General features: G+C 38.5%; 1 protein-coding gene across 6 annotated transcripts in view; it reads left to right on the plus strand.

The window, feature by feature from the left end:
* Mtmr6 (Myotubularin related protein 6) overlaps positions 1–18,576 on the plus strand; it is a 546,834-nt gene that overhangs the window by 493,588 nt on the left and 34,670 nt on the right. For all 6 annotated transcript variants that reach the window (XM_067143599.2, XM_067143600.2, XM_067143597.2 and 3 more), the window contains 3 exons: positions 2,829–2,986; positions 10,110–10,235; positions 16,763–16,897. In XM_067143599.2, the coding sequence (XP_066999700.1) occupies positions 2,829–2,986; positions 10,110–10,235; positions 16,763–16,897 (419 nt within the window). The remainder of the gene's footprint in view (positions 1–2,828; positions 2,987–10,109; positions 10,236–16,762; positions 16,898–18,576) is intronic.

The following is an 18,576-nucleotide window of genomic DNA, read 5'->3' on the forward strand; positions in this document are numbered from 1 at the left end:
ACGACAACATACACCCAACCCCCGTGCCGTAGGAATTAACCAATTAAGATTAAAATCCCCGACGCGGCCGGGAATCGAACCTGGGACCCTCTGAACTGAAGGCCAGTATGTTGACCGTTCAGCCAATGAGTCGGACAATATTCGGATAATAAAATGTATTTGTCGTCAAATATGGACATTGGGATTGAAGAGGATATATAAATTAGAATTAGAATATGTTCGTTGTATACAGGGTATAGTTTGATGTTTCCTGACAGCGATCAAGTTCTATGGATAAGAAATAAAAATTTAATTTAATTTATTTTAAACCAGTTTCAATGCGGACTCTGCCCATTTTTCTACATTGGCTTAACTTCCAACACTCGAGTCAAATGAATATGCTGCCGACACAGTACCTACAAAACCCCATTCATACCCGCACCATCAAACCACATTTGATGATTGTTTCACAGTTGAATTCAGTAAACATTTACCCCAACTTTCCACCCTCTTAGTGTACCGTTACATATTCGCAAGTCGGACATCAACTGGTATACTCAGGTCTAGGGAAGAACCCTGTCATAACTTTCAATAATTGCTCCTTCCTTCCTTCCTTCCTTCCTTCCTTTAATCACAACAGTGTCTATTTGTCAACAATGACCCCTACCATTCTTACTATCTCCTCCACTGATGAAGGCCGCAGCCAGAAATTTTGGACCCGTGTTTATATTTTGTGTGTACTCTATCCATGTGTGCTTGCACAGTAAGTCGCTGTCCTGTAATTATTGTGACTCTGTCCGCCATATAATTTTACAAGGTTTATTCCACCTACTCAATACTGTACAATAATTGCAATGTCTATAAATACATTACAATATGTTAACAAGGGACTAGTTTCGACCCTATGTGGGTCACCATCAGCCTAAATAAGATACACTTTGATTTGCTGATGTCCTAAAACAAAACTACATTGGAAAATAAGAATTAAGAGTGAACTGTATATATGGTGCAGTAATATATATATGAAATGGTGGAGTGGATGAAATGTTGATATATATAAAATTATGTTGTACTGATCAATGACAATAAAATTTTCAGTTTTCATAGTTACAATTAGACTGTAAGAATAATATCACTACAATTTTTTTACAATGATGATTAAAATATTGCCTATTTTTAGTGAATACTCTAAAACTGCACATTAAAAGTATAAGATGCCGGTCTGAATACAAAGTCCAGATGCTTCTATTGAGTTCTATATTTTGACTGCATCCTGAGGAGGAGGAGGAGGAGGAGGAGGAGGAGGAGGAGGAGGAGGAGGAGGTGGTGTTGTTGTACACTATTGTGATAACATGACTGTATTATTTATGAAATTAATAGCTAATTTCTGTGATCATTCATGATGACAATTTTGGTATATACAGTACAAAGCTTGAATAGAGGCTGAACTTCAACATATCATCAGTAGAGCCCGGATTATATGTAATTACTAATTACATATTCTGTTCCCATATATGTGGCTAAAAGAAAAACTAAAATGTGAGTGAATCACACTAAAAGGACCATTATTTCAGGAGTTTAAAGTTACATATTTTTACATATTTCAATGCATAATACATATTTTGATAAATATTACATATTTTAAATATTTTGAAGCATATAGTGCATTTAAAGGAAACACAATTATTTTTTTCACTAATTTTACATCGATTTAAGTTTTTAAAGTAAACAGTTGAAAATAGTTTAAACATCTCTAACATCCAAAAATAATTTAATAATTTAAAGTGGAGTATTCTGTCAAAGAATCTCATCCCTTAGCTATGTTGACGGTGCAAGTCTAGGGTATTTCGATCTGTGTCTATCAATCTTCCCGTGCACAAACTTTGTCACATTGTACTTTTCTCAGATTTAGTAACTCTTCTTTTGTGATTCCTTTGCCAGTCCTTGGTTTAATGCCATATGTCAAAAGAGCCTTTTCTCTTTCGTTCTTTCTTTTCTTCTTCTTTTGGTTATTCTATTCACTTCCATGAAGGGATACATACAGTCCACACAAAAGTCTCCTGGAACATTTTTCTAATAAGCATATTTGTGTTTGATGAGATCAAATTTCTTCTCTCTTAATAAGGACCTTCTTTGCTTGAACAAGTCTACAATTAAATTTTTTCTTTTCCGGGCAATTTGAAATACATGCCAGTAACTTCATGTGAAGTTAAAGGTCTATTTCTATACATAAGAACATCCTAACAGGCAGAAGGCTGGATGACTGCAGAAAATTTGGAAAACTATTCAGTTATTAATGTGCCTCCAAATGAAATTTAGAGGTTGAATAACATCTGCACTTTTAACTCTGTTTCGTTTTGTTTCCTTTGCTGTGTACAAGAATACAAGTAAAGCTTAGATATTGTTACATATTTTTTATTTATTACATATTTAACTACATATTTTGTTAATTTTAGATATTTTGTTAATTTTAGCTACATACTTATGTGCATATTTCTCATTTTAATATTACATATAATTTGGGCTCTAATCTTAAGATACCGGTAGCACTTTGAGTAACAATGCTGAACTTCAACTATTACCTAAAAGATACTGATGGGAGTCACTGTCCTGCTGAATAAATTTCAAATGAGTCCGTGCATCTTGTGATGCAGTGACGTATCGATAAGATTGTATGAGTTTTTGACACCATGTTCCAAGAGAGGTGGTGAGATGTACAGAGACCTGAGAAAAATGTGTTATTGGGATTTCACTGTATTTCCAGCCATAGGAAATGTTTTCTCTTTTGTTGTACTGTAGTTTATTGTTATTTACATTTTTGTTTGATAAAATACTGATCTGTATTGCAGCATCTATTGAGGACTTATACTGCTTCCATTACACATCCAGTACTGAGGATATTCCCAAACCAGCTGGTTGGAACTTTTTTGACTTGCAGTCAGAATTCCAGCGCATGAGAGTTCCCAACGACCAGTGGAGCCTTACGCTGCTTAATAAGGATTATGAGGTATTGCCTTTCACATTTTACATTCTTGAGCACTGGTATATTAAGTACACTATACCTTACTTGTGTTGTATTACTGTTACATGCTTTAGAAACCTACTTATTTATTTAACATCATGTAGATATTCAGTTAGTGGTATTATTATTCATAAAGAAACTTGACTTTACTCATAGATGGAGAGATCCTGTCTATCTGAAAATGTGGGAATTTTCCTTGTCCCATCTGTATTCTTCTCTTGTTTCTATTGCTCCCTCTTAGCACACTCACCTGTCATTGTATCATCCTAGTATAGGCATGTTCCCTTACCCCCTGTGGTATCCCCTGCCCATCGTAAGAGGTGACTAAAAGGAGCCCCAGGGGCTCTATACTTGGGAGCATGGGTTGGCAACCACAGGACCGTCAGCTGAATAGTAGCATTGCATCCACTCACTTGTGCCAGGCTTCTTACTTTCATCTATTCATCTATCCTGTCCAACCTCCCTTGGTCAACTCTTGTGTTTTTTTTTCCGACCCTGACTGTATTGGAACATTCAAGGCCTCCGGAGTCTTTCATTTTCACGCCCTTCGTGGCCCTCGCCTTTCTTTGTCTGCTACTTCATTATTTGGAAGTGTCAGATCCTTTCCTTTTCTTCTCTCTCTGATCTCATGGGTGGGGACACAAATGCAAAAATACACCCACGCTATCCCGTACCTGTCATAAGAGGTGACTAAAAAGGATGACTAAGGGATGAATGAATTAGAACCATGACACTACTTGTGATTAGTACTATCATGTGATGAACAGCATGGGTGGACTTCACTTGCGAGTAGTACCGCTATGTTAGGTACACAATAAGTTTGTGGTTAGAACCAACATGGGTGGATCACTATTGGTTTACAGTACCCGTAATTAGTACCACTATATGTGGAACACCACGGGCTTACATTGCCTGTGATTAGTACCATTGTGAGAAACACCACAGGTTTGCGTTGCCTATGAGTGACACCATTATGTCAGAAATGCAGTAGGTCTCCGTTACCTGTGAGTAGTACCACAAGGTATGGACACCGTGTGTCTACGTTACTTGTGATTAGTACCGCTATATGAGAAATACCATGGTTCTTCTTCACTTGTGATAAATACCATTATGAGGGGGCCGTTGAACTGGATTTCGGACCCCTTTAGACAACAAGCATAATCGATTCAGGATTGTGCTTTGAAAGCAGCTCCGTGGTCAGTATATACCATTGTTTTAAGATAGTTCTGGGAAAGTGGGGCATTGCGGGTCAGATCCACTGATTGTTTTAAGTTCTTAATCATTGTTCATCGTCTTTATGAATTCTAGTTAGTGGATTAATTTTGGAATTATTTTTAACTTTAACTATTGTGAGCTGGATCTGCTGATCATTTTAAATTCATATTCATCCACTTTTTCTTCATAATCAAGTTTTGAATTCTTGTCAGTGGATGAATTCTGAAATTTTTAATTGTTTTGACATTTCGGCTCATTTTGTACCATTAGGGGCCGATGACATTGATGTTACGCCACTTTAAACAACAAGCATCATCATCATCGTCATCATAATCCCTCTTTCCTATATAGGACTTGTCGTTTGTTTGTTTCTTTCTTTCTCTTAGTAACAATGATAGGAAAGTGAGGCAAGAGGAACAAAGACAAGAATGGAAACACAATAGGAGAGAGACAATTTCCACATCTTCATAGTGTGTGATTACCATTTGATGGCACAAACAGGTGCGATGTGCCAGGAGCTTGGAAAGGAAAGGAGGGGAAGGAAGGTTGAAGGGTGATTACTCCTATGCTAATGGGAGCAAAATGTAGTCACCAGCTGGTCTGCTGACAACAGGAGAGGCATGAATAAAGGCATTCAATTACCAGAGGTCGATGTAAACACTTTCATAGCAACTATCAAAGTGAACCTTCATCCCCTCTCACTTGCTCTGCAGCACATGGACTCGTCCTCATAAAAAACTCATTTAGTATGCAGCTAGAGTTTGTGAAATCGGACAGTAATCGCACTCTACCTAATGTGACCATATGCCCCTTTTTCATCCTCTTGTATCTTGCAAAGGAAAATGTTTCATTCCAAGGATTTGATGTTAGAAATTTTTACACAAAAGTTGTGTAATTTTGGAAATTCTAGCAAATGTAGTCTTCTGGTTTTCCTCCTCTAATTATTGGTAAGAGGCAGTAAAATCAATTGTTGGTTAAGTGTCCAATACAATTTCAAAATTTGAGACTGTTTGGAATTTCATAAATATTTTGATAGGTTACAAAAAGTTCCATGAAGCAATGGTATTGAAAAGAACTTGCAGATTGTAATGATGAAAAGTGCCATAGTGAAAGTAATGTCACTATTAATGATTTCTTCTTAACGTCACTTGAAAATGAAGTAAATAGTCATATATTGTGTTTTTCTGTAAACCATTGTATTATGTATGTTTTAAACATCAATAATATGACCAAAAACCACTTCCTGGGCAACTGGAGTGGGATATTGATGATGATATTGATGATGATGACCAAACACTATATTGTACACATATTACCCATGGGAAGTTGATTTGTGAGCTTCACTACTTTTAAAAACACCACTCAAAACTTATTTGTCTACTAATATCATTCTACGCCATCTCTCCACTGACAGCTCGGAGTATACCACTTAGTCTGCTTTCTCTCAAGTCTTCCCAGCCCAAAGTTTGGAACATTTTTGTTGCACTACACTTTTGTCGGAAATCACCCAGAACAAATCAAGCTGCTTTTCTTTGGAATTTTTTTCCTTCCCAGTTCTCATATCAAGTAGTCCTGGTGAGGATCCCATACACTGGAACCGTACTCGAGTTGGTGTCTTACCAGTGACTTACATGCCCTCTCCTTTACATGCTTACTCATCTTCATAATAATAATAATAATCATCATCATCATCATCATCACCTTCCCTTATCCAGCTCCTGCTGGGTCGGGGTATTTATGGCACTTCTACATCTTCCTCTTTCCTTCCACCATTTCTCTTCCATGATCTTGTCCCAGTCTAAATTTCGTCTTCACTGATTCAATTCTCCTTGTTCTAGGTCTTCCTCTTGCTTTCTTGCCCTTGCACTTTGCCTCCAGCATCTGTCTTGGAATCCCATCCTCTTTACACATCCGAACCACCTTTGTTTATTCTTTTCAATTCTCTCGTTTAGCTTTCCTATCCCAACTCCCTTCCTAACATCTTCATTTTTCACTCTGTCTTTTCTTGTCTTTCCTATCATACTTCTTAGGAATTCCATCTCACTGGCTTGAATTCTACTCTCTTGCCTGCTAGTCAAAGTCCACGTCTCAGCTGCATAAGTCAGTATGGGTACATTGTGTACATTATCTCTTTACTTTTCCTTGATAATTCTTTGCTCCAAACAAGTTTTCTTACTCTGGTAGACTGCATTGCCCTACTGTATCCTCCTGCTAATCTCCATGTCCACCCTAGAATTTTGCATTAATTCACTTCCTAGGTATTTAAAGCTGTCCACAATCTCCAGACTCTGACTTCCAATTTTCACAGTGCCCTTTCCTTTTTTTTCCCCTCTGACATCACCAGTCTTGCTTTTATCCGTACTGATTTTCATGCCTTACTTCTCAATTTTTTCGTTCAGTACATCTAGTTGTTGTTGCACTTCTTTGCTGTTCTTTCCCCAGAGCACATCATCATCTGCAAATAGCAGTATCTTCATCTCTTTATCTCCATAGGCTTCCTTTGTTTCCTTTACAATTTCGTCCAGGACCATAATAAACAAAAGAGGTGACTGTCTTAGTAGTCCGACCATTCTGTCTTTCCAACTGGCGTCAGTACCCTGCTAACACAGTTGTTGTACATTGCTTGCACCAATTCTAACATTTCTCTTCACAGTCTCTTTTTAACCAAGGTTTCCCAAAACTTCTCTGTGGAGATGCTCTCAAATGCCTTTTCTATATCTATGAAAGCCATGACCAAATCCTTTCCATATTCCCAGTTCTTTTCGATCAGCTGTCTCACGCTAAAAATTGGGTCCAGTTGTGAGGTTCGATTAGTGATAAAACATTAATATGTAGGGTGGGATGACATGGAAAACCATTTTAACACTTCGAGGTGCCAGGTTAGAATACATTTACATACCACATAACCCAGTGTGGAGTTGCAAATCAAATACATAAAAATCACTGTACCGCTATAACGTGAGGCACCAAATAAGAGAAATTAGATATAATGGCACAGTGGTACTCTAGTCTCAATAAGGTACCGGGTGACAGGCAGTTAACAATTCAATAACGGTAAGTAACTCAGTGCACAGAAAACCCAAAATAAATTGCCACATAGAGTCACCACACAGAAGCAGTAAATGGAATAAGTTAATACAAGTAAAAAAGCAAGACAACTTACCTCAAAGCTGTAAATGTGGAAGGTGCCTTTACAATGGATCATTACAATCATGCCTCTTTCTTTAAAATGAATATAGTAAGCTTAATCATGAAGGGATAGACTTAGGTTTTTTGAAATAGTTGAATTTAATAACAACGCAATGTGAACATTACACCAAGTTAATTAAATGAATTCTCAAGCACAAATAGAGAGAAATGAATTCGATCCTTAGCACGGTGTTAATACAGAACAGGGTGCATAAATTAACATAAATTAACAGGGACAGGGTATCAAGCAAAATCCAAAATACATAAATCATATGGTAACCCTCAATCATATGGTAACAAGGTGCGGAACTGGCTCAATACCAAGTTAATTAACATGAAGAAACGGCTTAATCCAATTTTTAGGGATTAAATCGCAGGAAATAGTTCATAAATGATACCACAAAAGCAGTGAAGTGGTGAAATAAGGTAATTCAGTAAATATCATCAGCAACACATCAAGAGCATTACAGGATAAGCAGAAGTTACTGCTTAATTCAATTATTCATGGATTAGATCACAGGGGAATAGATTCTGAATGACACCACAAATGCAGTGAAGTGGTGAAATAAGGTAATTCAGTAAATATCAACAGCAACTCTTCAAGGGCATTTCAGGTTAACCAGAAGATACTATGTAATTCAATTATTCACGGATTAAATCACTGGGGGAATAAAACCAGATCACACAATAAATAATCAGACAGCGTGGTGAAATTAAGGTAATATCGGTAATAATCACCACCAAAATTCCAAGACAAGGTCCAGTCAACTAATTCCCAATGTTATCCCAACCAATCTCAATCCAACTCCCCAGTAAAAACGCAAAAAACCAAAACAATATCTATGACAATAAATGTCACCAAGACGACCACCAAATAAAATTAATATCAGACAGTCAACAAGTGACAAAACACCGTTGAACGGATTGGTATTCATTTTTCTCAGCTCCTTTTAAAAAACAATTAAATAACAATTTACCACCCAGAGTGGTTTGTGATAAAGGTTAACCTTACAGAACGGTTAGGCATATTTAGGTTATCACCAAGGTTTAAAATGGAAATTAAGAAAAAATCATAACTTTCGATCAGGATGATATTACACCCCTTATCTGACTCATAGGGTACATTATAATTAATGCCGATGTGGAATTACAATCTTTAAAAAACAAGTTTGATAGCCTCCATAACGGAAGGTCTAAATTAACATAACTGACCATCAGAAAAACTAAAATCAGAAACCAGAAGAAAATGTGTTTTAGGAAAGGGGCCATTTATGAACTAATGATCAAATGAGTTCCTGGTACTAACGAAAATGCCAGGTCAGGAAGAGAATCCAGAACGGAGATAATAATACCACAAGCTCAACTTACGTTAACAGATACTAGGTATAACTAAAATAAAACAAAACTCGCGAAAATTCCCACCCAATAGGGGTGGAAACCAGGGTAAACCCAGGAAAAATACAAGACCTTACATGACATGACTGTCTGGTACAGAGACAGGAGTAAAACTGAAAAGATGGCTTCCCCAACACAGGTCAAGGCCCCGGCGTTCTTGCTAGTAATAGGAAGCGAGGGGTGGGGGAAACACACACAATGAGTGCAGCATAATACAGAAGTACACAGACAATGATATGTATACCTCTGCTGACATCTTAAGGAGGACATGGTTTGAGGAAATTCTAACTTAAGGTATCAACCTTACACAGTGTAGATCTTCCACTCCTAAAGCCGTATTGTTCCTCTTATAACTCTCCTTCAATCTTTCTTCTCATTCTTCTTTCTAATATCCTTTCCAGTATTTACTACAACCCTTTAATACCCTCGTAACTATGTGCAGAGATCTGTACTCTTCATTTACAGTCCGATTTATGTGATTACACCAATGAAGATCCTTCCCGTAAGGAACATTCACTCCATCATGCAGTAATTAAAACTGAGGACTTTTCCTATTATTGAAACTCACAACTGAACTTTTGACCCTGTTTATCATCATACCATTGCCTGTTGTCCATCTCACAACATTGTCAAGATCTTTTTGCAGTTGCTCACAATCTTATAACTTATTTGTTACTCTGTACAGAATAACATCATCTACAAAAAGCCTTATCTCTGGTTCCAGTTCTTCATATCATTTTTATACACTGTGTAAGAAAACATGAAGGCCCAGTACTACTGCCTTCAGGATTTGCTTTATTAATCTTTACAGGATCAGATAAAGCTTCACCTACTCTAATTCTCTGAGTTCTGTTTCCTAGAAATATAGCTACCTATTCAGCCATTCTTTTGTGTAGTCCAGTTGTACTTATTTTCGCCAGTAGTCTCCCGTGATTTACCCTATTGAATATCTTAGATAGGTCAGTTGCGATACAGTCCATTTGCCCTCCTGAATCGGATACCTGCTATATCTTGCTGGAATCATACAAGTTGAGCTTCTGCCTTCTATTGAACTAGTTATTTATTATCTCAGATTGTCACTAATTTAGTTTCTGATGCACAAGTCACAATAGGGAAGATTAGATTAACAGGAGCATGAGTTTCATCTTGTTAGTGATAAAGAGGTGTCCTTGTACTAATTGGGCAGAAACAAGAATGTATCACTTCACTTACGGCAAATTTATTACAGACAATAAATCTTAACTTGCATCACATTATATGCTAAGGTTTGTGCAGATAATCTTTAACATGTTGGTTTTTGGTGTTCCAGCTGTGTGACACGTACCCACGATATTTGTACGTGCCATCTTCTGCATCAACAACTACGCTGGTGGGCAGTTCTCGATTTAGAAGTAAAGGAAGGTTACCGGTGCTCGCATATCTTCATAGGAATAAAGTAAGAATTAAACAGCAACTATAGATGTAATGGATAATGTTAATGCAATAAGACTGTATAATAACAATGAGACAGTTCTATTTATGTAGTTTCTGAAAGGGAATGTGTATCAATGTGTGTTCCACGTTTAACACATTGAAGACTGTGGACTGAGCATTTTAGCGTGTTTTCACATTTTTATACAAAAATAACTGATAACCTTATTTACGATCACAAAACTATTTTGGATTCAGCGACGTTTGAGCTATGCATACCTTCCTTGTTTTTCAAAATTGGAGCAAAACCATGAGATCATGCGGCTATGAAGCTCCCTCGGTTGAACCAACTTAGTATCATCATAGAATTAGGTTCCAATGATGTGGTGCTACCTGGTATTTTTTTAATGAACTGCAAGCAGTGCGGAATGTGTTCCAGCATTCTGCTAACGTTTGTAGTACATTGAAGCGGATATATAAGCAGTAGAACTCGGTGACGTATGGCGTACGTCCCTTGTCCTCCACGGAACATTACCATCAACGTGCGTCGCACATCTTCAAAGTGTTAATGGAGCTCTGTTGCCCAGAACTGGCAAGAGAGCATTCATTTATTGCAATCCATTTATTTGATACATGCAGTACATTATCTTTCTTACAACTATTTATCTCTTGCTACATTAAAATTATATTTAAACCTACTAGTAATTACATCCATTCCACGTATTATCACCCCCTTTTGTTTTCTTTTTGTTCTAGATATAATACAACATTACATATTCATATTACCCTTCATTATTTTCATTAGTGCTTGTTTTACTTTTCTTATTTTCTTTGGCCACCACCACCATCATCGTCATCATCATCATGATCATCTGCAGTTTCCAGCTGTTGGCCAGGTCTGCGTGGAATGTAAGCCTCTCCACCTCCTCTTGTCTTCCCACCATTTCTCCCTTTTTACCCGTGCCCAGTCCTCTCCTCTTCTCCACCTATCTCTTGGTCTTCCTCTTGCTCGTTTTCCTGTTATCTCTATTTCATGCATCTTCCTCCTCTATGATACTTCCCAGGTACTTGAAACTCTCTACCTTCTTACCTGTTCCCCTCCAAGCGTTATCCCTCTCGCAGATCTCTCCTTCTTTCTAGTTGTGATCACTGTCTCACTCTTTTTGGCATTAAATTTCATTCCATATTGTTCTACCTCATCTTTCCAAGCATCTAACTGTTCGTGGATATCCTCTTCCTTTTTTCCCTAGACTAACGAGTCATCTGCAGACATCACTTTAATTTTTCCTTCCCCAATTTTCCTTGCCACTTTTGTCATCAGCTCGTCCATTACTACAATGAAGAGCAAAGGTGACAGAGCCCTTCCTTGTCTTAATCCACTTTTTTTGCTCAAACCAGTCTTGTTCTCCCTCCTCCTACATTCACACAGTCGACACTCCCATAATACATCTCCCCCACTCTTTCTATTGGCTGCTTCTCGACACCTTTTATCTGAAAGGCTTCCCATATCTTGTTTCTGCACACATGATCATATGCTTTCTGAAAGTCCAAGAAGGCCATCAATGGAACTTTACCCCACTCATAATGATGCTTTTGTCACTCTCTTGCTGTGAATATAAGGTCTACTGTGGACCTTTCTGATCTGTAGCCATACTGCTTCACTTCTCTTGCACCACCCTCTTTCTGATTCTATTCTCCAGAATCTTCTCAAACACCTTTGCACAGTGACATATCATTGTGATTCCCCTATAGTTCTTAAAATCTCTCCTATTCCCCTTCTTGAAGATGGGTATGATTATCCCCTTCTTCTGGACTTCAGGGGTCTTCTTTTCCTTCCATACTACTTTCAGCATGCGATAAAGCCACTCTTTCCCTACCTCTGCTGCTGCCTTCACCATCTCAATACTCACTTCATTTAAACCTGAGGCTTAGATGGTGGATATCAGCCCACCTTCAAGAAAATAAGGAACAGTAAGCCTTTGGCCACATACGGGTTTTAAATACAAAAGAATGTTGCTGTTCTTCCCAGTGTAGAGAGAGAAAATCCATAAGGTATAGCTGCCCTAGAACAAGAGATACTGTATGGTAATAGTATCAAATTGATAGTAATGTAATTAATGCCATTCCAGTTTTCACACTATTTGTCTTCGGGTAAAAAGAAGAGGAGCTTATTTAATTATTTAACAATTGTGTAGATTTCTTTCTCTCTTATTTTATTTTGTTTTATATTTCCTATATAGATATTTTACTCTTATTGAATCCCCTCCCTACAAACTCTTAAACCAAGAGAGTTAGCTGTATGGTTAAGGGCGTGTAGCTGTGAGTTTGCAGTTGGAAGATAGTGGATTCAAACCCCACTGTCGGAAGCCCTAAAGATGGTTTTCTGTGGTTTCCCATTTTCACACCAGGAAAATGCTGGGGCTGTACCTTAAGGCCACGGCCTTCACACTCCTAGCCCTTTACTATCCCATCATCGTGTTCATGAGAGCTATTTATGTCAGTGCAATGTAAAAACAACAACAACAACAGCTCTCAATAGATGTGCCTGTTCCATTATTTCTCCCTCTGACCCTTATTCTTATATAACCACATCAGCCACCATAGCATACCTCTTATTTCTCTGTTTGGAAGCTGTTCTTTCTATCTTGACATTTTTGGATCATTTTACAAAATTCTGATTATGTTCTTTTAGTCCTACATTCCGCTATCAGTGTTCTCCCCAGAAATGTTCGTCAGCCAGGTGGCGGGAATGAGTAACCGGGCAGGGAATACTACATAGAAAATGAATGATAAAATTTCATTGCATTCCCCTCTGAACATTAACAATAACATCAGACGGGTAAACATTAACTGCAAAATTGAACTATTTTAGTGTTATTTTCACAAACAAGACATAAGAGTCGAAATCGACTTTCAACCCATTAAGTCGTGTTATGTACATTTAGTACGTGTTGAACAAAAATGGCCAACCAGACACCAGTGGGATCCGAACCCACAAACTCCCGATTTTGCGTCGGTTGCTCTACCAATTGAGCTATAGTGGCCTAGTTCATCTTTGTTCTGTTGGAAAGGATCTTAGCTACAGGTCTGGCATGCGAAATCGGGATGTTGTGGGTTCGGATCCCACTGGTGTCCGGTTGGCCATTTTTGTTCTGTACTTAATATCTCTTCAACACGTACTATGAGTACGTAGCACGACCTAGTAGGTTGAAAGTTGATTTTGATTACAGCGCAGTCGTGAAAATTTAATATTCAAGACATAAGAGTATTTTGAACCTCTAGTGTTCTACTGCTTGTAGGGCTTACCACTCGGTCACTGTGGAGTACCATATGGGTTTGTAACTTCATACAGAATAGAGCTCGCATCTGATTCCATGCTAATTCAGACATCGCTCGCGCACATTATGTGATAGTCAAGCTAAACATTTAATCTCCGATGTAATTGATGCAATTATGATGACAATAATGAAGATTTATCATTTACATAACCAATTTTTCAGTATTTACATTTTAATTTGGAGCACCCAGTACCTCAAATATGTATTAATATTATGTAACTGGCACGAATCTTAGCTTACGTTAGCCGGGCAGTCTGTAAAATCAGCAGGGCGATGCACCAATTAAAAAGGTCCTAGGGAGAATACTGGCCATAATCATCTCCTCAAAATCTTTCACTCTACTTGTTACTTTCATGCACAATTTCTTACGTTTGTTCTGAATCTCTTTATCCCAGTATTCTCCCATTCTTATTCTGTCAAGCATCTTTGTAATGTTCATTAGCTAGTAATCATCATTTAAATGTTTCATCTGGTATTGGTATTGCTAAGCTCTATGTAATCCCCTATCCTACTACCCCTTTGTTTCCCCATAACTACAGCACCCTACTCTAAAAAATGCTGGGCAACAAATCATCTTCTCCACTCTTCCCTTTCTTCGATTAATTGCTCATTCCAGAGTAGGATTTTGCATTCACATCAGTGATTTGGTTAATGAATGGCAATCTTTGACTGCTTCCTCCTCCTTTTCCTCTTTTCCCTCTGAAATATTAATCATTGGGCTTGTACAAGTGTTCAATAAACCAATCTCTTCATTTTTATAACTTCTTCCAAAGACTTATAATTTCTCCAAATCTGTTTAGCACATCCCCAAAAAAATTCATTTCTGACATCTAAGGTATGTACTTCCGTTCATTTCTAACACCACAGATCAAATGCCTGTAACATTCTCTCTTCAGTTTTACTTATGATTCATAATTATAACGAGCAAAATTCAGGTACAATTTTTTATCTTATTTTTTGGCTGCTTTGTTTGGTGGTTAGAATGTGTTTTTTAAATTTTTGTTATATGCTACCTTGCCCTAGCTAGTTATGCTCTTTCTATACATAATATAAATCAGTGTAATGAAAATGGGAGCACATCTATTATCTGATTTTCAGTATTTGGAAGAATAACTAAGAAAGGTGTTGCTGTAGTCTGTGCCAAATGAGAAGCTATCTCCGTTGTTTTTATGAAATAGAAGTATTTTGACCTGACGCAAGTAATATTTAAAGAGCTGAGAGCCTCTGAGACTCCCCAGTTAGCTGTCCCTGTTGACAGGCAGAGGATACTGTGGGTGTATTCTACCACTCCCATCCATGGGGGGAATTCCAGTGATACGAAATTATTTGCAGGTCCATGGAGCCAAGCTCTGCATTTGGAAGGAGAGTGGGTTCAAATCCCACTGTCAAATGTCCCTGAGAATGGCTTTCTGTGGTTTCCCATTTACTCATCCAAGTGAATGCCAGGACAGTTCCTATTCATAGGCCACTGCAGATTACTTCCACCTCCTAACCCAATTTCATTCACCAGTTAATATGCTGTATGAACATTGCCAGAGTTGTCCAAATAGGCAATGGATATTCAGAGTGGTTTGAGACTAGGGAAGGCGTACAGCAAGGCAGTACACTATTGCCACTTTTATTTATCACTGTAATGGATGAAATGATGAAAAGAGACTCTACAACAAATCTGTACTAACATCACTCTAGACCTTGGTGGTGTAGATAGTAACAACAGATAGCTGATCATCTTCAGAAATCATTAGTAGAGTACAAAATGAAGCACAGTTTCATCATCTTGTGAGAAAACTTACTAGGGATAAGCAAGTCCCATTAAGATCAAAACCAGGCGAATTGGCCATGTGGTTAGGAGCGCACAGCTGTGAGGTCGCATTCGGGAGATAGTGGGTTCAAACCCCACTGTCAGCAGCCCTGAAGATGATTCTCCGTGGTTTCCCATTTTCACACCAGGAAAATGCTGGGGCTGTACCTTAATTATGGCCATGGCCACTTCCTTCCCATTCCTAGGCCTTTCCTGTCCCATCGTCACCATAAGACCTATCTGTTTTGGTGCGACGTAAAGCAACTAGCAAAAAAAAAAATTAAGATCAAAATTAATACGCTACAGAAGCTTCTTTGTACCAGTGTCCGGCACCATGGCTAAATGGTTAGCATGCTGGCCTTTGGTCACAGGGGCCCCGGGTTTGATTCCCAGCAGGGTCAGGAATTTTAACAATCATTGATTAATTTTGCTGGCACGGGGGCTAGGCATATGTGTAGTCTTCATCATTTCATCCTCATCATGACATGCAGGTCGCCTACGGGTGTCAAATAAAATCACCTGCACTGGCGAGCCAAACATGTCCTTGGACACTCCTGCCACTAAAAGCCATATGCCATTTCCTTTTTTGTATCAGTTACCACATAGTCTAGAAACCTGCATCCAAACAAACAGAAATATCAACAAACTACAAGCAGTGAAAATGAAGTTCTTGAAAACTATGATTCAGAAAACAAGGAGGGACAAAATAAGAAATGTGATATACCATCTTGTTTAAGTGAAAAATCCTCTTAGTGAGGTCTGTGCCGAAGCCAAGCTGAAATGGTGTGGTCATCTCAAAAGAATGGACCCGTAAAGTACAGCTGGAGTGTGATTTGTGAAGGAACTCAAAGGCAGATCAGGAGGTCGGCTAAGGAAGAGATCGATTGATCATGTGAGAAGTGATTTAGCTGGATCAGGTTCGGATTTGCAGCAGGTTATGGAAGAAGACACCTACATGGACAAACGTAAGTGGAGAGTGCTCATTCACTGCACCCAGAAATCTGGAGCTGGTTGAAGAAGGAAAAGATGATGATTCATTTCATCTTTGTTAGCTCCTCAGCTGAGATTTGTGTCAGGAAGGGCATCCATCCATATAAATATGACATATAGTTTCACCTCACCTCACCCCCAATTCTGTATGAGGAAAACTGGACTAAAGGGTAGACGTGTATGCATACAACTCATATTTAACACAGAGTGGGTGGGATAACACAACAACATATAACCACTTGGTTGGACAGTTCTGAGTAGCCTCTCAAGGTCAAACTGCTTCCCATTTGGCACAGACTACAGTGCTGCATTTACTGTAGGTCTGTGTATTTTTATCTCATCATTTGCATTACAAATCTATTTTGACAATTGTAACCACTTCATCATGTATGGTATTTATAGAAAGTGCTTTATGATTTGCAGGCTGTGATATGTCGATGCAGCCAGCCGCTCTCTGGGTTCAGTGCCCGATGCCTTGAAGATGAGCAGTTACTGAATTGTATTTTGCGGACCAATCCCAACTCTAGTTATATGTATGTGGTGGATACTAGACCACGGGTAAGTCTATAATAGCTGTGGATATAGTATAAACATTTATTTTAGCTGCGTTTCATCATACTGAAGAATATGAATGTCACTCAAATGCTAAATTTCCCAGTATCTGGCCAAATGTCCATCATGTCTGCTCTTTGGTTCATGATGTAACCGATTCAGCTTGATTACAGAAATAAAATAATAAATTAATGAAATTTAAACACAGTAAAAGAAAATTTAAGGTTCAACAAAAGCATTGCACCACAAAACGTAAACAACAGGATGTGGAAAGTGGCATGGAACCCTGAGAGATAATAGAACGTAGCCTTTTGCAAAGAAAGAAAATGTAGAGGATAATTGTCCTTGAATTACACAAATTTATTTCAAGAAAAAGGAAACAAATCAAAACTCACAATAGAAAGAACAAATCAAAAACTCAAAAGATATTTACAAAGGTAAATTATTTAAGTGTTAACCGCACCTCATGCAAAGATCACTTAACCTTGTGGAGAACTGATGTCGGGAAGAACAAGTATCAGTCAACCCGAACAAGATAACTTTGGTCCCTTTTACAAGAAGGAGAAAATTAGTGGGAAAGAGATCGCTGAAGCTCTTTGGGCAAGATATATATGAAAGAACAGGCACTGTACCTAGGTGTAGTTTTAGATAAAAATCTAACCTGGAATCAACATACAGAAAGGAATATAACCCAGGCAATCAACGCGAAATCGGGAGGTTGTGGGTTCGGATCCCACTGGTGCCCGGTTGGCCATTTTTGTTCTGTACTTAACACCTCTTCAACACGTACTAAATGTATGTAACATGACCTAATAGGTTGAAAGTCGGTTTCGATTAGGGCATGTACTTACGCATAGTGCCTGAAGACAAATTCTGACTTCAGGAGATTCTCGTAGGAAAGTGACAGAACACAGGCCATTGGTAAGCATTGTTTTATTATGGTATAGACAGCAAATACACAACACTATGTACAAAGGACAGGTCTCCACTGGTTACAGACCTTCGAAATAATCACCCAAGGTTTCCACTGTGCGTTGCCAGCAGTGGGACAGGCGCTGAATACCATTCGCTGCATATGTATTGCTAACATGTGATACCTCTCTCCGAAATGCTGTTACAATGTCCTCTTTGTTAGCAAACCGTTGTCCACGTAATGGCTTCTTGACTTTGGGGATTAGATTATAGTCACATGGGCTCAGATCAGGTGAATAAGGCAGATGTGGAAGAACCTCCCATCCCCACCGTTGTAAGCGACGCTGAACGATGGCTGCTGTGTGAGCTGTTGTGTTATCGTGTAAGATTATGGCGTTGTCCAAAAGATCTGGACGTTTGGTTCGCACTGCACAGCACAATTGGTACAAAAAAAAGGAATTGTAATAAACTGCATTGACAGTGTGCCTCTCACACACTGGATGAAACACAAGAACACCTTGAACATCGTATGATAGACTTACCATAACACTGGGCGAGTTGGCCGTGCGGTTAGGAATGCGTGGCTTTGAGCTTGCATCCGGGGGATAGTGGGTTCGAATCCCACTGTTGGCAGCCCTGAAGATGGTTTTCTGTGTTTTCCCATTTTCACACCAGGCAAATGCTGGGGCTGTACCTTAAGACCACGGTTGGTTCCTTCCAACTCCTAGGCCTTTCCTATCCCGTCGTCTCCATGTGCGATGTAAAGCCACTAG

The sequence above is a fragment of the Anabrus simplex genome, chromosome 3, assembly GCF_040414725.1.
Source record: "Anabrus simplex isolate iqAnaSimp1 chromosome 3, ASM4041472v1, whole genome shotgun sequence".
In the NCBI taxonomy this organism is placed as follows: domain Eukaryota; kingdom Metazoa; phylum Arthropoda; class Insecta; order Orthoptera; family Tettigoniidae; genus Anabrus; species Anabrus simplex.